Source organism: Drosophila suzukii, chromosome 2R (genome assembly GCF_043229965.1).
Source record: "Drosophila suzukii chromosome 2R, CBGP_Dsuzu_IsoJpt1.0, whole genome shotgun sequence".
Taxonomy (NCBI): Eukaryota; Metazoa; Arthropoda; class Insecta; order Diptera; family Drosophilidae; genus Drosophila; species Drosophila suzukii.
Window position 1 is genome coordinate 15428000 of NC_092081.1, and position 14919 is coordinate 15442918.

Consider the following 14919-nt stretch of genomic DNA (forward strand, 5'->3'; position numbering starts at 1 on the left):
TGTCGGTGCGAGTGGGAGGGGTATAGTGAGCGAGCGGGAGAGGGCGAGAGCGGTGTGCAGCTGTGCTCTATTGTTGTATTTGCTGTATGGCTGGCTTTGCTTTTATTTTGACCTGATCTGCGCTTGAGATTTCGCCGCTCACCTTTATTTTTACCTGTGAGTTGGCTCTCTTCGCCGAGAAAAGAGATTGTGAGATACGGATTGGATTCGGAGAGAAGAGAGAGCGAGAGAGCTGCGGCTTTGGCTTCGCTTTTGATTTCAGTCTCGAATACAACTTGTTGCTGCGCAGACGCGAATCGCTCCGTGCGGACAGTCCGAGTTCGAATCCTCTGCTATATCTTTGGTCTCGATCGCGGCGATTGCTAATTCTACGATCGTGCTAATCGAAATACCGAGAAATCGCAGAAATCCGTAAAAATCCCAAAGCCGAACCGGGGTGTAGAGCAAGTGCCTTTGGCCAATACTAAACGTATTTTTGTGATTTCCCTGCTAATTGGCAGCCGGGTCATTCTGCAGTGGCTCGAAAGTGCGCAAGATGGCCAAGTGTGTTTCTGTGCAAATTAAAGGCTGTGGGGGCAAGGCAAAAACAATTGCTTAGGGCAATTAAAGCTGCGCCTGCGCCTGCGCGCCCCTTCCTAACCTCAAAAATCGAAGTCTGCGGACAAAAAAATAATAAAAGAAGCTGAAAAATACATCTGAAAAATAACAAAAAATATATATAAAAGCCTTCGGACAACTCTTGTGGCTCGTAATGTGAAACTGGTTCCTATAAACACACACACACACGTTCAGGCGTTGAAAGACCCACTCGAAAATACACACACACACACACACGCACACACAGTGAAATGTAAACACCCATACAGTGGCAAATTGCAACGACAACAGCTTAAATACAACAACAACAAAAGCAAACGCAGTGAAAGAGTTGAAATAAAATTTATATAAAAAGCTGTATCTTTGGCACGCAAAGCTGAGCAAGCAAAAAAGAGTCGAAAGTAAACCGCAAGTTCAAGAAAAACAAAATTTAAAAAAAATAACCCCTATGACGTCAGGGGTTATTGCTTGGAACAGGGCTTGATTCATCCCACTGTACCACCCACCGCCCACAATGCTGCTGCGTCGGCGCAACGGCCTTTGCCTCCCCCTTTTGCTGCTCCTCCTGGCCCACTGCATCTGCATTTGGCCCGCCTCGGCGATCGCCCGGGATCGCTACTCGCGCCAGAACAATCGCCAGCGTCATCAGGACATCGATCGAGATCGGGATCGGGATCGATTCCTATATCGCAGCAATGCGGACAGAAATCGGCAGAGGAGCAGTTCCCATTTCGCCCTGGGAGCCAACGGATCGATTCCCACCATTCTGGAGGATCAGAACAAGAACGAGTTCGTCAAGGGGAAAAGTAAGTCGTCCACCGCCAGGATCTATCCATCTTCTTCAAAAACTGCCCCCATCTATCACAATGTGTTTGGTTAGATCATCTGCCTGCCCGCCCATATATCATCCGGAAAAGCCAAGTCAACCCATATATGGCCACCGTATCAGTTTAACTCCAGAGTTTCCACCGTTTTTTTTTTGGGTTTTTAGTTTCGTTTCGGCGATATGCTGCCGGTTATCTTATCGCCAGTGGGCTCTTGTTTTGGTTTTGTTTGCCCCTCATGCTGCACTTTATATATAGCTATGTTTTCGGCTGCATTTCGTATTATTAGGTCTTATCGTTACCCTGCAAATGTCAGTTATATAGGGGTGGTTGTGCAATATCGAGAATGGAAAGGAATAGCTTTTAATATACAAAATATTTTTTATTTTTCTACGGCTAACAGAAATATAAATATTTGATAAAATTGCTGAGTGTTACATAGGGATGCGGGCTTTTAAGTTTTGAACATTTAATAATTTTCTTTATTGAAAATAAGAATATTTCTATGATCTACTTTATTAAAGAGCTTTAATTAAGCTCTATTATCAATGGTATTCTAATTATTTACTATCATCCTAGAATTAAAAGGACAACTTTTGTTTAAATTAGTAGTTTCTTTGCCTTACCATATATCAAGTATACGCCAGGGTATCGTCTAGTCATAAGGGCACTTTCCCCTACTTGCTACCTGCCCTTTGCGCTGGTCTCACCTGCCCTGTGCCTCACCTCTTGACTTGGCGCTGGCTTAGTCAAAGAGTCTTGTGTGCACTATCGCCCCTGTTTTGAGTTCCCCCACACCTCGTCATCAGATATCATGGCAAACATAACCAGAATACCAGAACCAAAAGCAGAACACACTGATTAGCCAAGGAGAGCATTTCGTTGTGCATTTCGTAATGTCAAATGTACAAGGTAACGCGTAGTTAGTTGGTGTTCAAATCGCTCGACTTTTCCCGCCGTCTGCGTGCCCTTTTCTCTGCATCAGCAGCAATTGCAGTTGCAGCAACAACACACAACTAGCGACACAATTTCCAGCTAAAATGGCGACTCAATTTGTTGACTCCGCAATTCTCGAGGTTTTCTTTGCTGTGGGGTTCGGCTGTTGGGCGTTGGGAAATTAATAAAAAATTGTATTCGCGCTACTGAAAGTTTCGGCCAGGCTGGCTGTTTGACTAACCATTTGGCCATAATTGAATGAACAGCACTGCGTATCTGGTCGTGTCTGTTTGCACAATACTTTGAGGCAAATGTTTGTATTTGGCGGGCAAACAAAAAAGTGAAAAATTAAAAAAAGGGAGGACGTCGATAGCCAGTATTCAGTGATCTTGTAGCTGCAAATTAATAACTGTATGAGCGCTTTGTGCGCCAGCAACTGTGCAAATATTGATAGGAAAACTTTGGCCAAGGGGTCTATGCTAATGGAGGACAACTGCCACATAGCCGGATATGCGGATATATGGCTAGATAAGCGGGTTATGCCAGCCGATAAAGATTCCTGCCTCTGAGCCGATAATCGCCATGGAAGTTACCCTTTTTATTCGCCCAGACGCTCGTTGTCACAATGCCCTTTTTCGCAGAAATTGTTCGAGTTGTTTGCTCGGCGTTACTGTTTCATTTTTTTTTCTTTATGACCATAAATAAGCACAGCTGCGGTAAATATGCAAATAAATGCTAGAGAAAAGCCTGCACGTGCAGGCGAATCGAAACCGTTAAACAAAAATCGTAGAGGGGGTTGAGAAACTTGAATAACTCGCAATTGTTGTTGACGTCTTTATAGCTCGAAACACTGCACTCACTGGCAATTAACCGTCATTCATTTCTTTATTCATGCGAATTCGTAGTATAACTTTAGATTAACTTATCAATATATTTCGTAGAATTTTGCATTTGTTGTAACTAATATAATTATTGGCGTATTGGAATTTTTCGCTTGAATCTATACTTGTTTGTTATTATTTTGTAGTACAAAGTACCTTCTTATACGAATGGAAAATTCACATTACTTAAATATGCTTAATTTTTATAAAAAGGACTTAAATGTTTTCGGAATAAAATATTTATTGTCTTAACAATCCACAGGAGTATCTAATAGTTACGAATTTTTAAAGATGTGTTCTTAAAGTTCCCGAGAATATCCTTGTAAATAGTTAACCATTCCTCCTAGATTTTGGTTCTCAAATCTCCCCCCGCATAGATACACACCAACACACACACACACAGTTTGAGTGTGCGTGCTAGCGCTTGAAAAACCGCATTCCATAGTGCGCTTTGCTGCGATGGCTTCGTGAGTCCAAGTCCGAGTCCAACCAGCATCCCAATCCGATCCCCAGCCCCCCGAAAGCCCCCATTTTCTATTTTCCAGCTAATTACGGCGACAGGCACGCGCTGCCTGCGCCTGTGTGTGTGTGCGTATCTGTGTGCGCTTTGCATTTTTCCACCATATTTCTGATTAAGCCATCATATCAAAGAAATAATGGCCAAATTGAACTGCGAAATGGCCAGAGCTTGGCTTTCAACCAATGCTGAACTTTAAGGCCTGGCCTGCTGCAGTCGTTGATGCATTAGCGTTGCATTTACTTTTAGCTGTTCAACTACTTCCAGCAATTTTGAGCCCGAGTCGAAATACTGGTTTTCTAAAACCCACACAGATACACACACCTCCGCGAGAGAGAGGAGAGCGTCAGAAAAATGGAAAAACATAAAGAAAGAGCATCTCGGGCTGCTGCGATTGCGCAGTCTGTCGCTCACTTGTTGATTGTTCCAAAGAGCTCGGCTCTCTGGGCACATTTGTTTGGTTTTCCTGGACCCAGAGACATTTTTCCTGGGCTGCACAGGAAAAATATTGTACGATTTTTAAAATGTTCAAGAATTATGCCCAAATCATTGAAATACATTTATTTTTATTGCTTTATCTGGTATGTTGGAATGGACATATGACTACATTTGATTTCTGTAAAACCATGTATCATATCATATGTCTAAAATATGTATATACAAGAGGTGATTTTCAATGTTACATCGATGATTGCCTTTTAAAACATCGGAAAAGCGATGTTTTCTGCACCTCTAGTATATACATTGCATATTAAAGGTGATATTTTAATATACTAACTTGTAATATTTTGGGAAACCATACTTTCAAAGCTTATATAGTAGTATCACATTTATATACCACGAAATTATCATTAATAAGTGGGCCATATTTTTTTCCGTGCTGACTATTTTGAACTTTTGACTGCAGTTCGCTTGACTTTCTGCCTCCGCCTTTTTTCTTTGCCTATTTTTTCCGCATGTGGGCGTTCGATTTCGAAAACCAGAGTTAAAGCCGAGGTTGTCGGTCCTCTGCCCACGAATTGCTGCCGTTGCCGAGATAGCTTCTGAGACCTCTCCCCGATTTTCTTTTCCGTCTCGCTCTCGGGCCGTTCTATGCCTAAAAATAGTTGCGAATGCGAAAATTCAAAGCCAGGCAGCAGACCAAAAATGGCGCCAGGGCGTGCTCATTAAGCCAAGTCCAAAGCTATGGCCAAAAGCTGCAGCTCAGCCCAGTTGGGGGGCTTTTGATGATGATTAAGGGGTTCGGGGATTGGTTGTTGGGGATTGGGGATTGGGGTTCCAGAACAAAGAGTACTGGCCACGGCGAAAACAATAAGCTTATCTAATCCAGGCATTGCTGTTGCGCTTGCTGTTTTGCTGTTTTGCTGTTTTACTGTCGTGCCTCACGACCTGCGCCCAATTGTTGTTCGAAACAAAATGAACGCGCTTCGAACACGAAAACCCGAAAGCAGAAGATGCTGATCATGGCGATCTTGAGGATCGTGGTCCGGGGCTCGGGGACCGGGGATCGAGGATCAGGGGAGGGGCGCTGAGGAAAACCAGCCAGATGAGCCGCCACAAGGCATCACCATCACCATCATCTCCAGCCAAGAGGCCTTTTTTTGTGCCTCTTGTTGCTGCATCTTCTTTTCATTTCGTTTCGTGGCCGTTGCCTGATTTGCCTTCGGTCAGACACTGGGAGAAATAGGGGTTATCATATAATTTTAGCCTGAATACGCAGTTCATAACAGATTTTTTTTGGTATTTAAAAAGGTCATCTATCATAATATTTGATATTCTGATACTACAAACATTTTTATCATGCGTTCCAAACCATCTTCAGCACAAAGTCTAAAAAAAATATTACAATTTATTTGAATTATGTCAGCATATTCAAGACATTCAATTTTATTATAATATAAAATTGTATGTTAAAGTTATACTCGTATATTATTTGAAGGTTTTGATTAGTTTCGCACTTTAGTAAAGAAAATATGGAATATTTTAATTCCGTATGTACATTTTAAAGTTCCTTTTAAGAAGTTTATTTTTTGGCAGTGCCCTTTTCGTAACCGAGGACAGTCGATTGTCGGTGCTTTGTTGTTGGTGCTGCTGCCTGCAAATTTGTTGTGCCAGGCCAAGCTGAAGATGCGCCTGGCTTGAAGCGTTTTCTGGCTAAGATTTCCTGGCCCTGTTCCCCGCCTCCTTACCCTCTCCCCGCCCCTCAGAAACCATCCCACCACCCGCTGCAGTTGCGCTTATTTGCCTTCGCCTTCGTGACGCCACGATGCGAGCATAGAACAGCACCGCTGCAAAAGCAGTCAACACGAAAGAAAGTTGCCGCAACAGCATTCTGCCAAAGCGAAATAAAAATCAGAAGGAAAGAAATCAGAAAAACCCGCGGAGAGAGAGGAAAATTGCAAAATCCGCGCACGTAAGCGTCGGGCACTGGAGACTCTGGCTGCGGCTCCAATCCGGTGGTACACCAAACCCCCCCCCTCCCCTAATGAGCTGCGTGTTTTTAATGGCCGCACAAATGAATTTATTAAGCACTTTTACACAATTTCATTGTAAAATAGGCGCGTGCCGAGCCGCCGTGGACTGAAATTGTCGCAAAACAGTTATGAATTATTTATGGGGAGTTGATTTTAAAGGGGGGGGGGGGATAGCTTACCGTACCGTACTGATCGCATTGCAGTCGCCGTCGGGCGTTAATCTATGACACCTTGCGATCCGGGCAGCTGCATATCTGAATATCTGCATATGGCGCCCGATCGAAACTTTCACCAGCGACACAACGCGGATCAAATCAATGTACTTTACTTGTTCATCAAAAGTATCTCCAAACTCAGTGAACGCCAGCGGCATTAACGGGCAGACATTGGCCGATAATTTGATCGAATTGGGGGATAACCAACCATTCGATCGCATAGCTCTAAATCTAAACTCTGAGAAAACAAAGCCCCTGCCTAATGCCCTTTTAAATCTTTTGTTATATTACAACAAAATCTACACAATTCTTGTTCTTCGCATTGCCCCGGGGCGAGGGTACACAAAAATGTTGCCAGCCATCTGGGGTCTCTCGGTTTTGTTTTTGTTTTTTGGCTTTGGTTTCGGTTTCGGGCCATGAGTTAAAAATCTTTTCCACGAAATGAAAACACAGATACAGATACAGGTAAGGGAAGGTAAAGAGCGCCGAGAGCGCTACAAACGTGAGCAACAAAAACTGTTAAGTGCGCAGAACCGGCTGAGCGAGTCGGGTCTGTTGCAGCGATAAAGTCGGGTATTGAGGGATCTGGGGAACGGGGGATCGGGGACCTGGGGAGAACGTCAAGAACGCTTTGCGTCTAGGCCAGAATCGGTGGAAAACTTGGGGTCCAAAAGTCAAATTGCCGATGGAAAACCAAAAGAATCGATTATGCAGTCTCTTGGCTTTCTTCTAGGCATTTCCATCTTTGAAGAAAAGGCAAACACACAGCAGCTGGAAAACAAAAACAATATTTAGAAAGTCAGCAAAGTAAAGTCCGGAATGCGGTTGCCTATTAATCAGTACGTCTGATGAATGGCCAGAGGGGGGATTGAAGGGCGGTTGGAGTCGTGTGTGTTGATGGCTTGGCATACAGATCGATAAACAAATACAGCAAAATACAACGATTTTCCAGAGTCTGCGTTTGCGCTTGTATTGGTTGATTAATCTCGGCGCTGAAGTTCGTTGCCTAAGTCTTTTGTTTTAATGAGCACATCATGAATTATGACTTTGATTTGTGCTGTGCTGTGCGGCGACTGATGGAGAGGCCGAGTCCCCGTCCGTGTCCCCTTCCCCAGCCACTCATTAATGTTGCCACACTTAGCCTTAGCCTAAGGATTACAAATTAGCCTTTTTGTGAGCCGAGGTTGCCGAGGCGGCGGGCGTGTCGCGCTGGCCAAGAAGAAAAATCGCAAATGCCCCGCCACGCTCGATTCGCAAGAAACCCGAGTTGAAGCGTTTGCCTGGCAGGGAATCTCCATCTCCACGGCCGTCGCGTCGTGGCTTAGGTTTCAGGCCTCGAACATGAAAAACCTGGCTGATAAATTGTGCGCGATAAAGCCCAGTCGAGGAGTCGAGAGTCTTGAAAAGGGTTTCGTGATGTCGGCTTCGTTCGGCATGAGAAATGAAGGCGACTGATGATGCTGCCCAGCGGCAGCCTCGACCAAAAAAAAAAATAAAACAAACAAAAAGTACAAAAAAAAAGAACGGCCAGAAACAAAGCTCAAGAATTTGTACGAAAATTTTTGCGCTTCGATTGCTGCAGCCGCTTTTGATCAGTGTCCAGCGACAAAGTCGAGGTCCCAGTCGTGGCCTCACCTTCGCATCCACATCTCCTCCTGCTCCTCCAACTCCTCCTCCTCCATCTCCTCCTTTGGCGGAATGCATGGGACGCATATCTGGGGGCATTTAACTTTTTCTTCCCATCGCCAAAGGAATTTCTCTCGGTTTCTGGCGACAGAAATATTTCTGTCTTTGGTTCGTTCCTCTTCATAATTATGGGATATTTGTTCGAAGGAAATCGATAAAGTTGGTGCTGGTAGGAGCGGCCTTTTTGTGGATAATTAGTTGGGTGCTCTGCTCCGTGGGTTGGGCTACTCTGCCCTTTCTTATAAGTGGGTGTCTAACTCCACCACTCCAACTCGAACCACTGACACATGGCACACTTTTTTCGACCCACACGGACCAGCCCACATGGCCCTTTTCATAAGAATCTCCGCATATGAAATTGTATCTATCGGATGCAAATCAATGAAGTTGTCGCCGAAGATGCGCGACTGCGCGACTATGAGATCGGCCAAAACAGGTCGCTGACTAATGATAAGAGGCCGTCTGGGATGAGAAGCGAGACTGCGTGGGCTGCTAATTATTAAAAACGCCGACTGGCACTGAGTGTCTCGCGCCCACTGGTTTTGTTTCGGTTTCTACCTCATTTTACTGCTTCCGAGCCAACAAACAGCCGGGCAAAGCTATATCCGTTTACGATCCAAACTTCGAACCCAAATTAATTTCCCCAACCTGCCCAGGCATAAGTCAATATCAACATCAACACCTACCTACAACCTGGTGGGCTGTGTATAATTGGACAGTTTAGGGTCAGCCGAATCGAAGAAATCAACCAACATACCCATTAGCCCGCATTAACACCCACAGTATTACAACGATTTCCCTTTTGTCAACTCTCTTTGCAGTCTGCATCGGCACCAAATCCCGGCTGTCGGTGCCCTCCAACAAGGAGCATCATTACCGGAACCTCAGGGATCGGTACACAAACTGCACGTACGTGGATGGCAACCTGGAGCTAACTTGGCTGCCCAACGAGAACTTGAACCTGAGCTTCCTGGACAACATTCGGGAGGTCACCGGCTACATACTGATCAGCCATGTGGACGTCAAGAAAGTGGTGTTTCCAAAGTAAGTATAGCCTTATATTGTAAATATTGGTATTTTCATTTTATACAGAGATATGTTAGAAGAAAAGTTATCCCAATCCTACATTTTTAAAGGCCTTATGCCTTGATTTTTCACAAACTTACTGGATTTTTTTTTTAATGTTATTGGATTCTATGTATGTTTTCATTAAAGATATAAATTCATAAAATGTTGTTAGGCTGAAAGCCCTTTTTTCTCTAAAAAATATTCAGAAAGTTACTCTGAAGATAAGAGTCCCAATTTAGGCTTTAATTATTAAATGGCTAAAAAATAAAAGGGTTTAGTGTTGCAATTTATTAATAATTAATAATATTAACTAATAATACTTCCCATTTCAGACTGCAAATCATTCGCGGCCGCACACTGTTCAGTCTGACCGTGGAGGAGGAGAAGTACGCCTTTTTTGTCACCTACTCCAAGATGTACACGCTGGAGGTTCCCGATTTGCGTGACGTCCTCAATGGCCAGGTGGGCTTCTACAATAACTACAACCTCTGTCACATGCGGACGATCCAGTGGCCGGAGATTGTGTCCAATGGCAAGGATGCGTACTACAAGTACAACTTCACGGCTCCGGAGCGCGAGTGCCCCAAGTGCCACGAAAGCTGTGCTCATGGTTGTTGGGGCGAGGGCCCCCACAACTGTCAGAAGTTCAGCAAGCTGACCTGTTCACCCCAGTGTGCCGGAGGTCGATGCTATGGACCTAAGCCGCGGGAGTGCTGCCACCTATTCTGCGCCGGCGGATGCAATGGACCCACGCAGAAGGACTGCATTGCCTGCAAGAACTTCTTCGACGAGGGCGTCTGCAAGGAGGAATGCCCGCCCATGAGGAAGTACAACCCCACCACCTATGTGCTGGAGGCCAATCCGGATGGCAAGTACGCGTATGGAGCCACCTGTGTGAAGGAGTGTCCCGGTCACCTGCTGCGCGACAATGGCGCCTGTGTCAGAAGCTGTCCCCCCGACAAGATGGACAAGAACAGCGAGTGTGTGCCCTGCAATGGACCCTGTCCCAAAACCTGTCCAGGTGTTTCAGTTCTCCATGCTGGGAACATCGACTCCTTCCGGAATTGCACGGTGATCGATGGAAACATCCGCATCTTGGATCAGACCTTCTCGGGTTTCCAGGATGTCTATGCCAACTACACGATGGGGCCACGCTATATTCCCCTAGATCCCGAGCGACTTGAGGTTTTCTCCACCGTTAAGGAGATCACTGGCTATCTGAACATCGAGGGCACCCACCCGGACTTCAAGAACCTCTCGTACTTCCGCAACCTGGAGATCATCCACGGTCGCCAGCTAATGGAAAGCATGTTTGCCGCCCTGGCGATCGTAAAGTCTTCTTTGTACAGCCTGGAGATGCGAAGTTTGAAGCAGATCAGCTCCGGCAGTGTGGTCATCCAGCACAATAGGAACCTCTGCTACGTGGGCAACATTCGGTGGCCAGCCATTCAGGTGCATGCCGAGCAGAAAGTGTGGGTTAATGAGAACTTGAGAGCGGATCGATGCGGTAAGTTAATATGACAATTTGTAACTAGGATCTAGCATTATTAAAAATTTCATTTATTATGATACAGAGAAAAACGGAACTGTTTGCTCCGATCAGTGCAACGAGGATGGCTGCTGGGGATCTGGCACGGATCAGTGTCTGACCTGCAAGAACTTCAACTTCAATGGCACCTGCATCGCTGACTGCGGTAATATCTCCAAGTAAGTAACATAGCATCCCCCTGGTAATATATAGACCAACCAGCTAACTGATTTTCTTTTCCCTATAACAGTGCCTTTCAGTTCGATAATAAGACCTGCAAGACGTGCCATCCCGAGTGCCAGACGTGCACGGGAGCTGGAGCGGATCACTGCCAGGAGTGCGTCCATGTGAGGGACGGGCCGCACTGTGTGGCCGAGTGTCCCGGAAACAAGTACAATGACAACGGAGTCTGCCGGGAGTGCCATGCCACCTGCGACGGATGCACTGGGCCTAATGACACCATCGGTTTGGGAGCCTGCAAGACCTGCAATCTGGCCATTATCAACACGGATGCCACGGTGAAGCGCTGCCTGTTGAAGGACGACAAGTGCCCGGATGGCTACTTCTGGGAGTATGTGCATCCGCAGGAACAGGGATCGCTGAAGCCGCTGGCCGGAAGGGCCGTCTGCCGGAAATGCCATCCCCTCTGCGAGCTCTGCACCAACTATGGATACCACGAACAGGTCTGCTCCAAGTGCACCCACTACAAGCGGCGGGAGCAGTGCGAGACCGAGTGTCCTGCGGATCACTACACAGATGAGGAGAGGCGGGAGTGCTTCCAGTGCCATCCGGAGTGCAATGGATGCACGGGTCCGGGTGTCGACGATTGCCTGTCCTGCCGGAACTTCAAGCTGTTCGACGTGAATGAGACGGGTCCCTATGCCAACTCCACGATGTTCAACTGCACCTCGAAGTGTCCTCTGGAGATGCGCCATGTGAATTACCAGTTTGCGGACATAGGACCCTACTGTGCCTCCCGTCCACCGCGGAGCAGCAAGATGACCGCCAACCTGGATGTGAACATGATCTTCATCATCACTGGGGCTGTCCTTGTGCCCACCATCTGCATCCTGTGCGTGGTAACCTACATTTGCCGGCAAAAGCAGAAGGCCAAGAAGGAGACCGTCAAGATGACCATGGCCCTCTCCGGCTGCGAGGATTCCGAGCCACTGCGTCCCTCGAACATCGGCGCCAATCTGTGCAAGCTGCGCATCGTCAAGGACGCCGAGTTGCGCAAAGGAGGAGTCCTTGGGATGGGAGCCTTTGGTCGTGTGTACAAGGGTGTCTGGGTGCCGGAGGGTGAGAACGTCAAGATCCCAGTGGCCATCAAGGAGCTGCTTAAGTCCACTGGTGCCGAGTCCAGCGAGGAGTTCCTTCGCGAGGCCTACATCATGGCCTCCGTGGAGCACGTGAATCTGCTGAAGCTCCTGGCCGTGTGCATGTCCTCCCAGATGATGCTGATTACCCAACTGATGCCGCTGGGCTGCCTGCTGGACTATGTGCGGAATAACCGGGACAAGATCGGCTCCAAGGCGTTGCTCAACTGGAGCACCCAGATCGCCAAGGGCATGTCGTATCTGGAGGAGAAGCGACTGGTGCACCGTGACCTAGCTGCCCGCAATGTTCTGGTGCAGACGCCATCGCTGGTGAAGATCACCGATTTCGGACTGGCCAAGTTGCTGAGCAGCGATTCCAATGAGTACAAGGCGGCCGGTGGCAAGATGCCCATCAAGTGGCTGGCACTGGAGTGCATCCGCAACCGAGTCTTCACCAGCAAGTCGGATGTGTGGGCCTTTGGGGTGACCATTTGGGAGCTGCTGACCTTTGGCCAGCGGCCGCACGAGAACATCCCGGCCAAGGATATCCCAGATCTCATCGAAGTAGGCCTGAAGCTGGAACAGCCGGAGATCTGCTCACTGGACATTTACTGCACCCTGCTCTCTTGCTGGCACTTGGATGCCGCCATGCGTCCCACCTTCAAGCAGCTGACCACGGTCTTCGCGGAGTTCGCCAGAGATCCGGGTCGCTATCTGGCCATTCCTGGGGATAAGTTCACTCGCCTGCCCGCCTACACGAGTCAAGATGAGAAGGATCTCATCCGCAAGCTGGCGCCCACCACCGATGGCTCTGAGGCAGTCGTGGAACCGGACGACTACCTGCAACCAAAGGCGGCACCTGGTCCTAGCCACCGAACCGACTGCACCGATGAGATACCCAAGCTGAATCGCTACTGCAAGGATCCCAGCAACAAGAACTCGAGTGCCGGCGACGATGAGACCGATTCGAGTGCCCGGGAAGTGGGCGTGGGCAATCTGCGGCTGGATCTGCCGGTCGATGAGGATGACTACCTCATGCCCACTTGCCAGCCGGGACCGAACAACAACAACAACACCAACAATCCTAACCATAACAACATGGCAGCGGTGGGCGTGGCCGCTGGCTACATGGATCTCATCGGAGTGCCCGTAAGTGTGGACAATCCGGAGTATCTGCTAAATGCGCAGACACTGGGAGTCGGAGAGGCGCCGATACCCACTCAGACCATCGGTATCCCGGTGATGGGTGTACCGGGCACCATGGAGGTCAAGGTTCCCATGCCGGGCAGTGAACCCACTAGCTCCGACCACGAGTACTACAATGATACCCAAAGAGAGCTGCAGCCGCTGCATCGGAACCGCAACACGGAGACGAGGGTATAGACTTCCACCTCGAGGGAGGAGCGATTGCCAATGGAGGAGGAGAATCTTGCCAAGTGCCTTTGGAAGCCATCGCCGGCTTTTATCTTAGATGGGAGCCCGTGCGCCTGTACAAAGCCTAGATCGACCTATAGATTTGTATATTACTACCGATATTACTCTCTAGTGTACTTAGCCAGTCCCCCTTGTGTATATGTTATACGACTTCTCTATCCTAGCCTCTAAACAATCAGTAGTCAGCAGGGATCGTCGTCGCGGTCCTGCGCTTGTAGCATCCATGTAATTACGAGAACAAAACACCGATAGTGCATTTCTTAGACGCCTCCGCCACGCCAAGCTCGAAGAGATCGAGATCTTAACCAGATCGGCTCCACCGGAGGACGCCCACTAAGCTAAGCCGAGATGTCCAGTTCCCTTGGGCGTCAATTACTTCTTGTACTTGTAGTTAGCCGTAGTCTCTTGTAGCGCCTAGTTTCCAACTGTGATATAGTTTTTAGGACTCGACCTAAGGACTTTCAAAACCACGATGAACAAATCGAACGACTCGACACACAATTAAGCAAAAATAGTAGAAAAACTAATCAATGTGTAGCCACATAGCGATCTTATGCAATTTTAGGCCTAGTTTCAAATCCCATTCGATAATATCAAGTTTGACAATCAAATCCCGAGCGTGCCATGCGTCGATCGATGCAAATCTCCTAAAGATTTCGAATACCTTGTTGGCACACTAGAGTGTAAGCGAATGCCTAGGCGATATGTTACTGATCAAAGATACATAAGTAATCCACACAAATATATTCTTCTAATATACAATATATGTACCACATATACACGTGTAGATTTGCCAAGTTATGCTTACTGAATAAGTTAATTTAATTTAAAATAGACTATTTACATATATGCGAATATATATACACAAATAAAAATTATTTTTCAATAAATCAAATTACATGTTTGTTGTAAATATTTGGATCAAAAGTAAGTATACTTCAGAAAGACTAAAATAGCTAAGTACAAAAAATACGATATTACAAAGTCTGTATACTAGCGGTCGGTAACCTCCCATTGAGCGGGCATAGGAAAAAACCATTTATTATTCTCTGCCGCCACACGAACAGTGTAAAACAGCGGTTGGCACACGTAGCGATGAGATGCCCAGCCCAAATTACCCTTGGACTTGAAACTTACACTTCGTCAAAAGTCTAGGAATCTACATATCAAATCTCAGCTCTCCAGCTCTTATAATTTCCAAGTTCAGTCTGACGAATGGACCTATATGCCTAGATAGACTCGTCTAGAGATCCTGATCAAGAACGTATAGTATATATATCGTATAGGAACGTAAATTCTTCAACCTGTTACGTAGTTTTCTACCAGTATTTACATAACATCATACATTATACTTTACATGTCAAAGACAAAGCGCCATCTATATACTTTACCGGTTGAACCATCTTAATAACCGGTTGATGCCCGTTAAGCATTCAAATTTAA

At 46.8% G+C, this 14919-nt stretch overlaps 1 protein-coding gene across 2 annotated transcripts in view; it reads left to right on the plus strand.

Moving 5' to 3' along the window:
* Egfr (epidermal growth factor receptor) overlaps positions 1-14371 on the plus strand; it is a 40368-nt gene extending 25997 nt beyond the window's left edge. Inside the window, exons 1-5 of one of the 2 annotated variants that reach the window (XM_017073724.4) lie at positions 265-1403; positions 8952-9174; positions 9531-10705; positions 10773-10905; positions 10977-14371. In XM_017073724.4, coding sequence (XP_016929213.3) covers positions 1112-1403; positions 8952-9174; positions 9531-10705; positions 10773-10905; positions 10977-13425 — 4272 coding nt within the window. In that variant the 5' untranslated portion in view covers positions 265-1111 and the 3' untranslated portion in view covers positions 13426-14371. Of the gene's footprint in view, positions 1-264; positions 1404-8951; positions 9175-9530; positions 10706-10772; positions 10906-10976 lie in introns of those variants that run through there. The other variant, XM_036813052.3, reaches the window with a different exon arrangement.
* Positions 14372-14919: the final 548 nt, after the last annotated feature.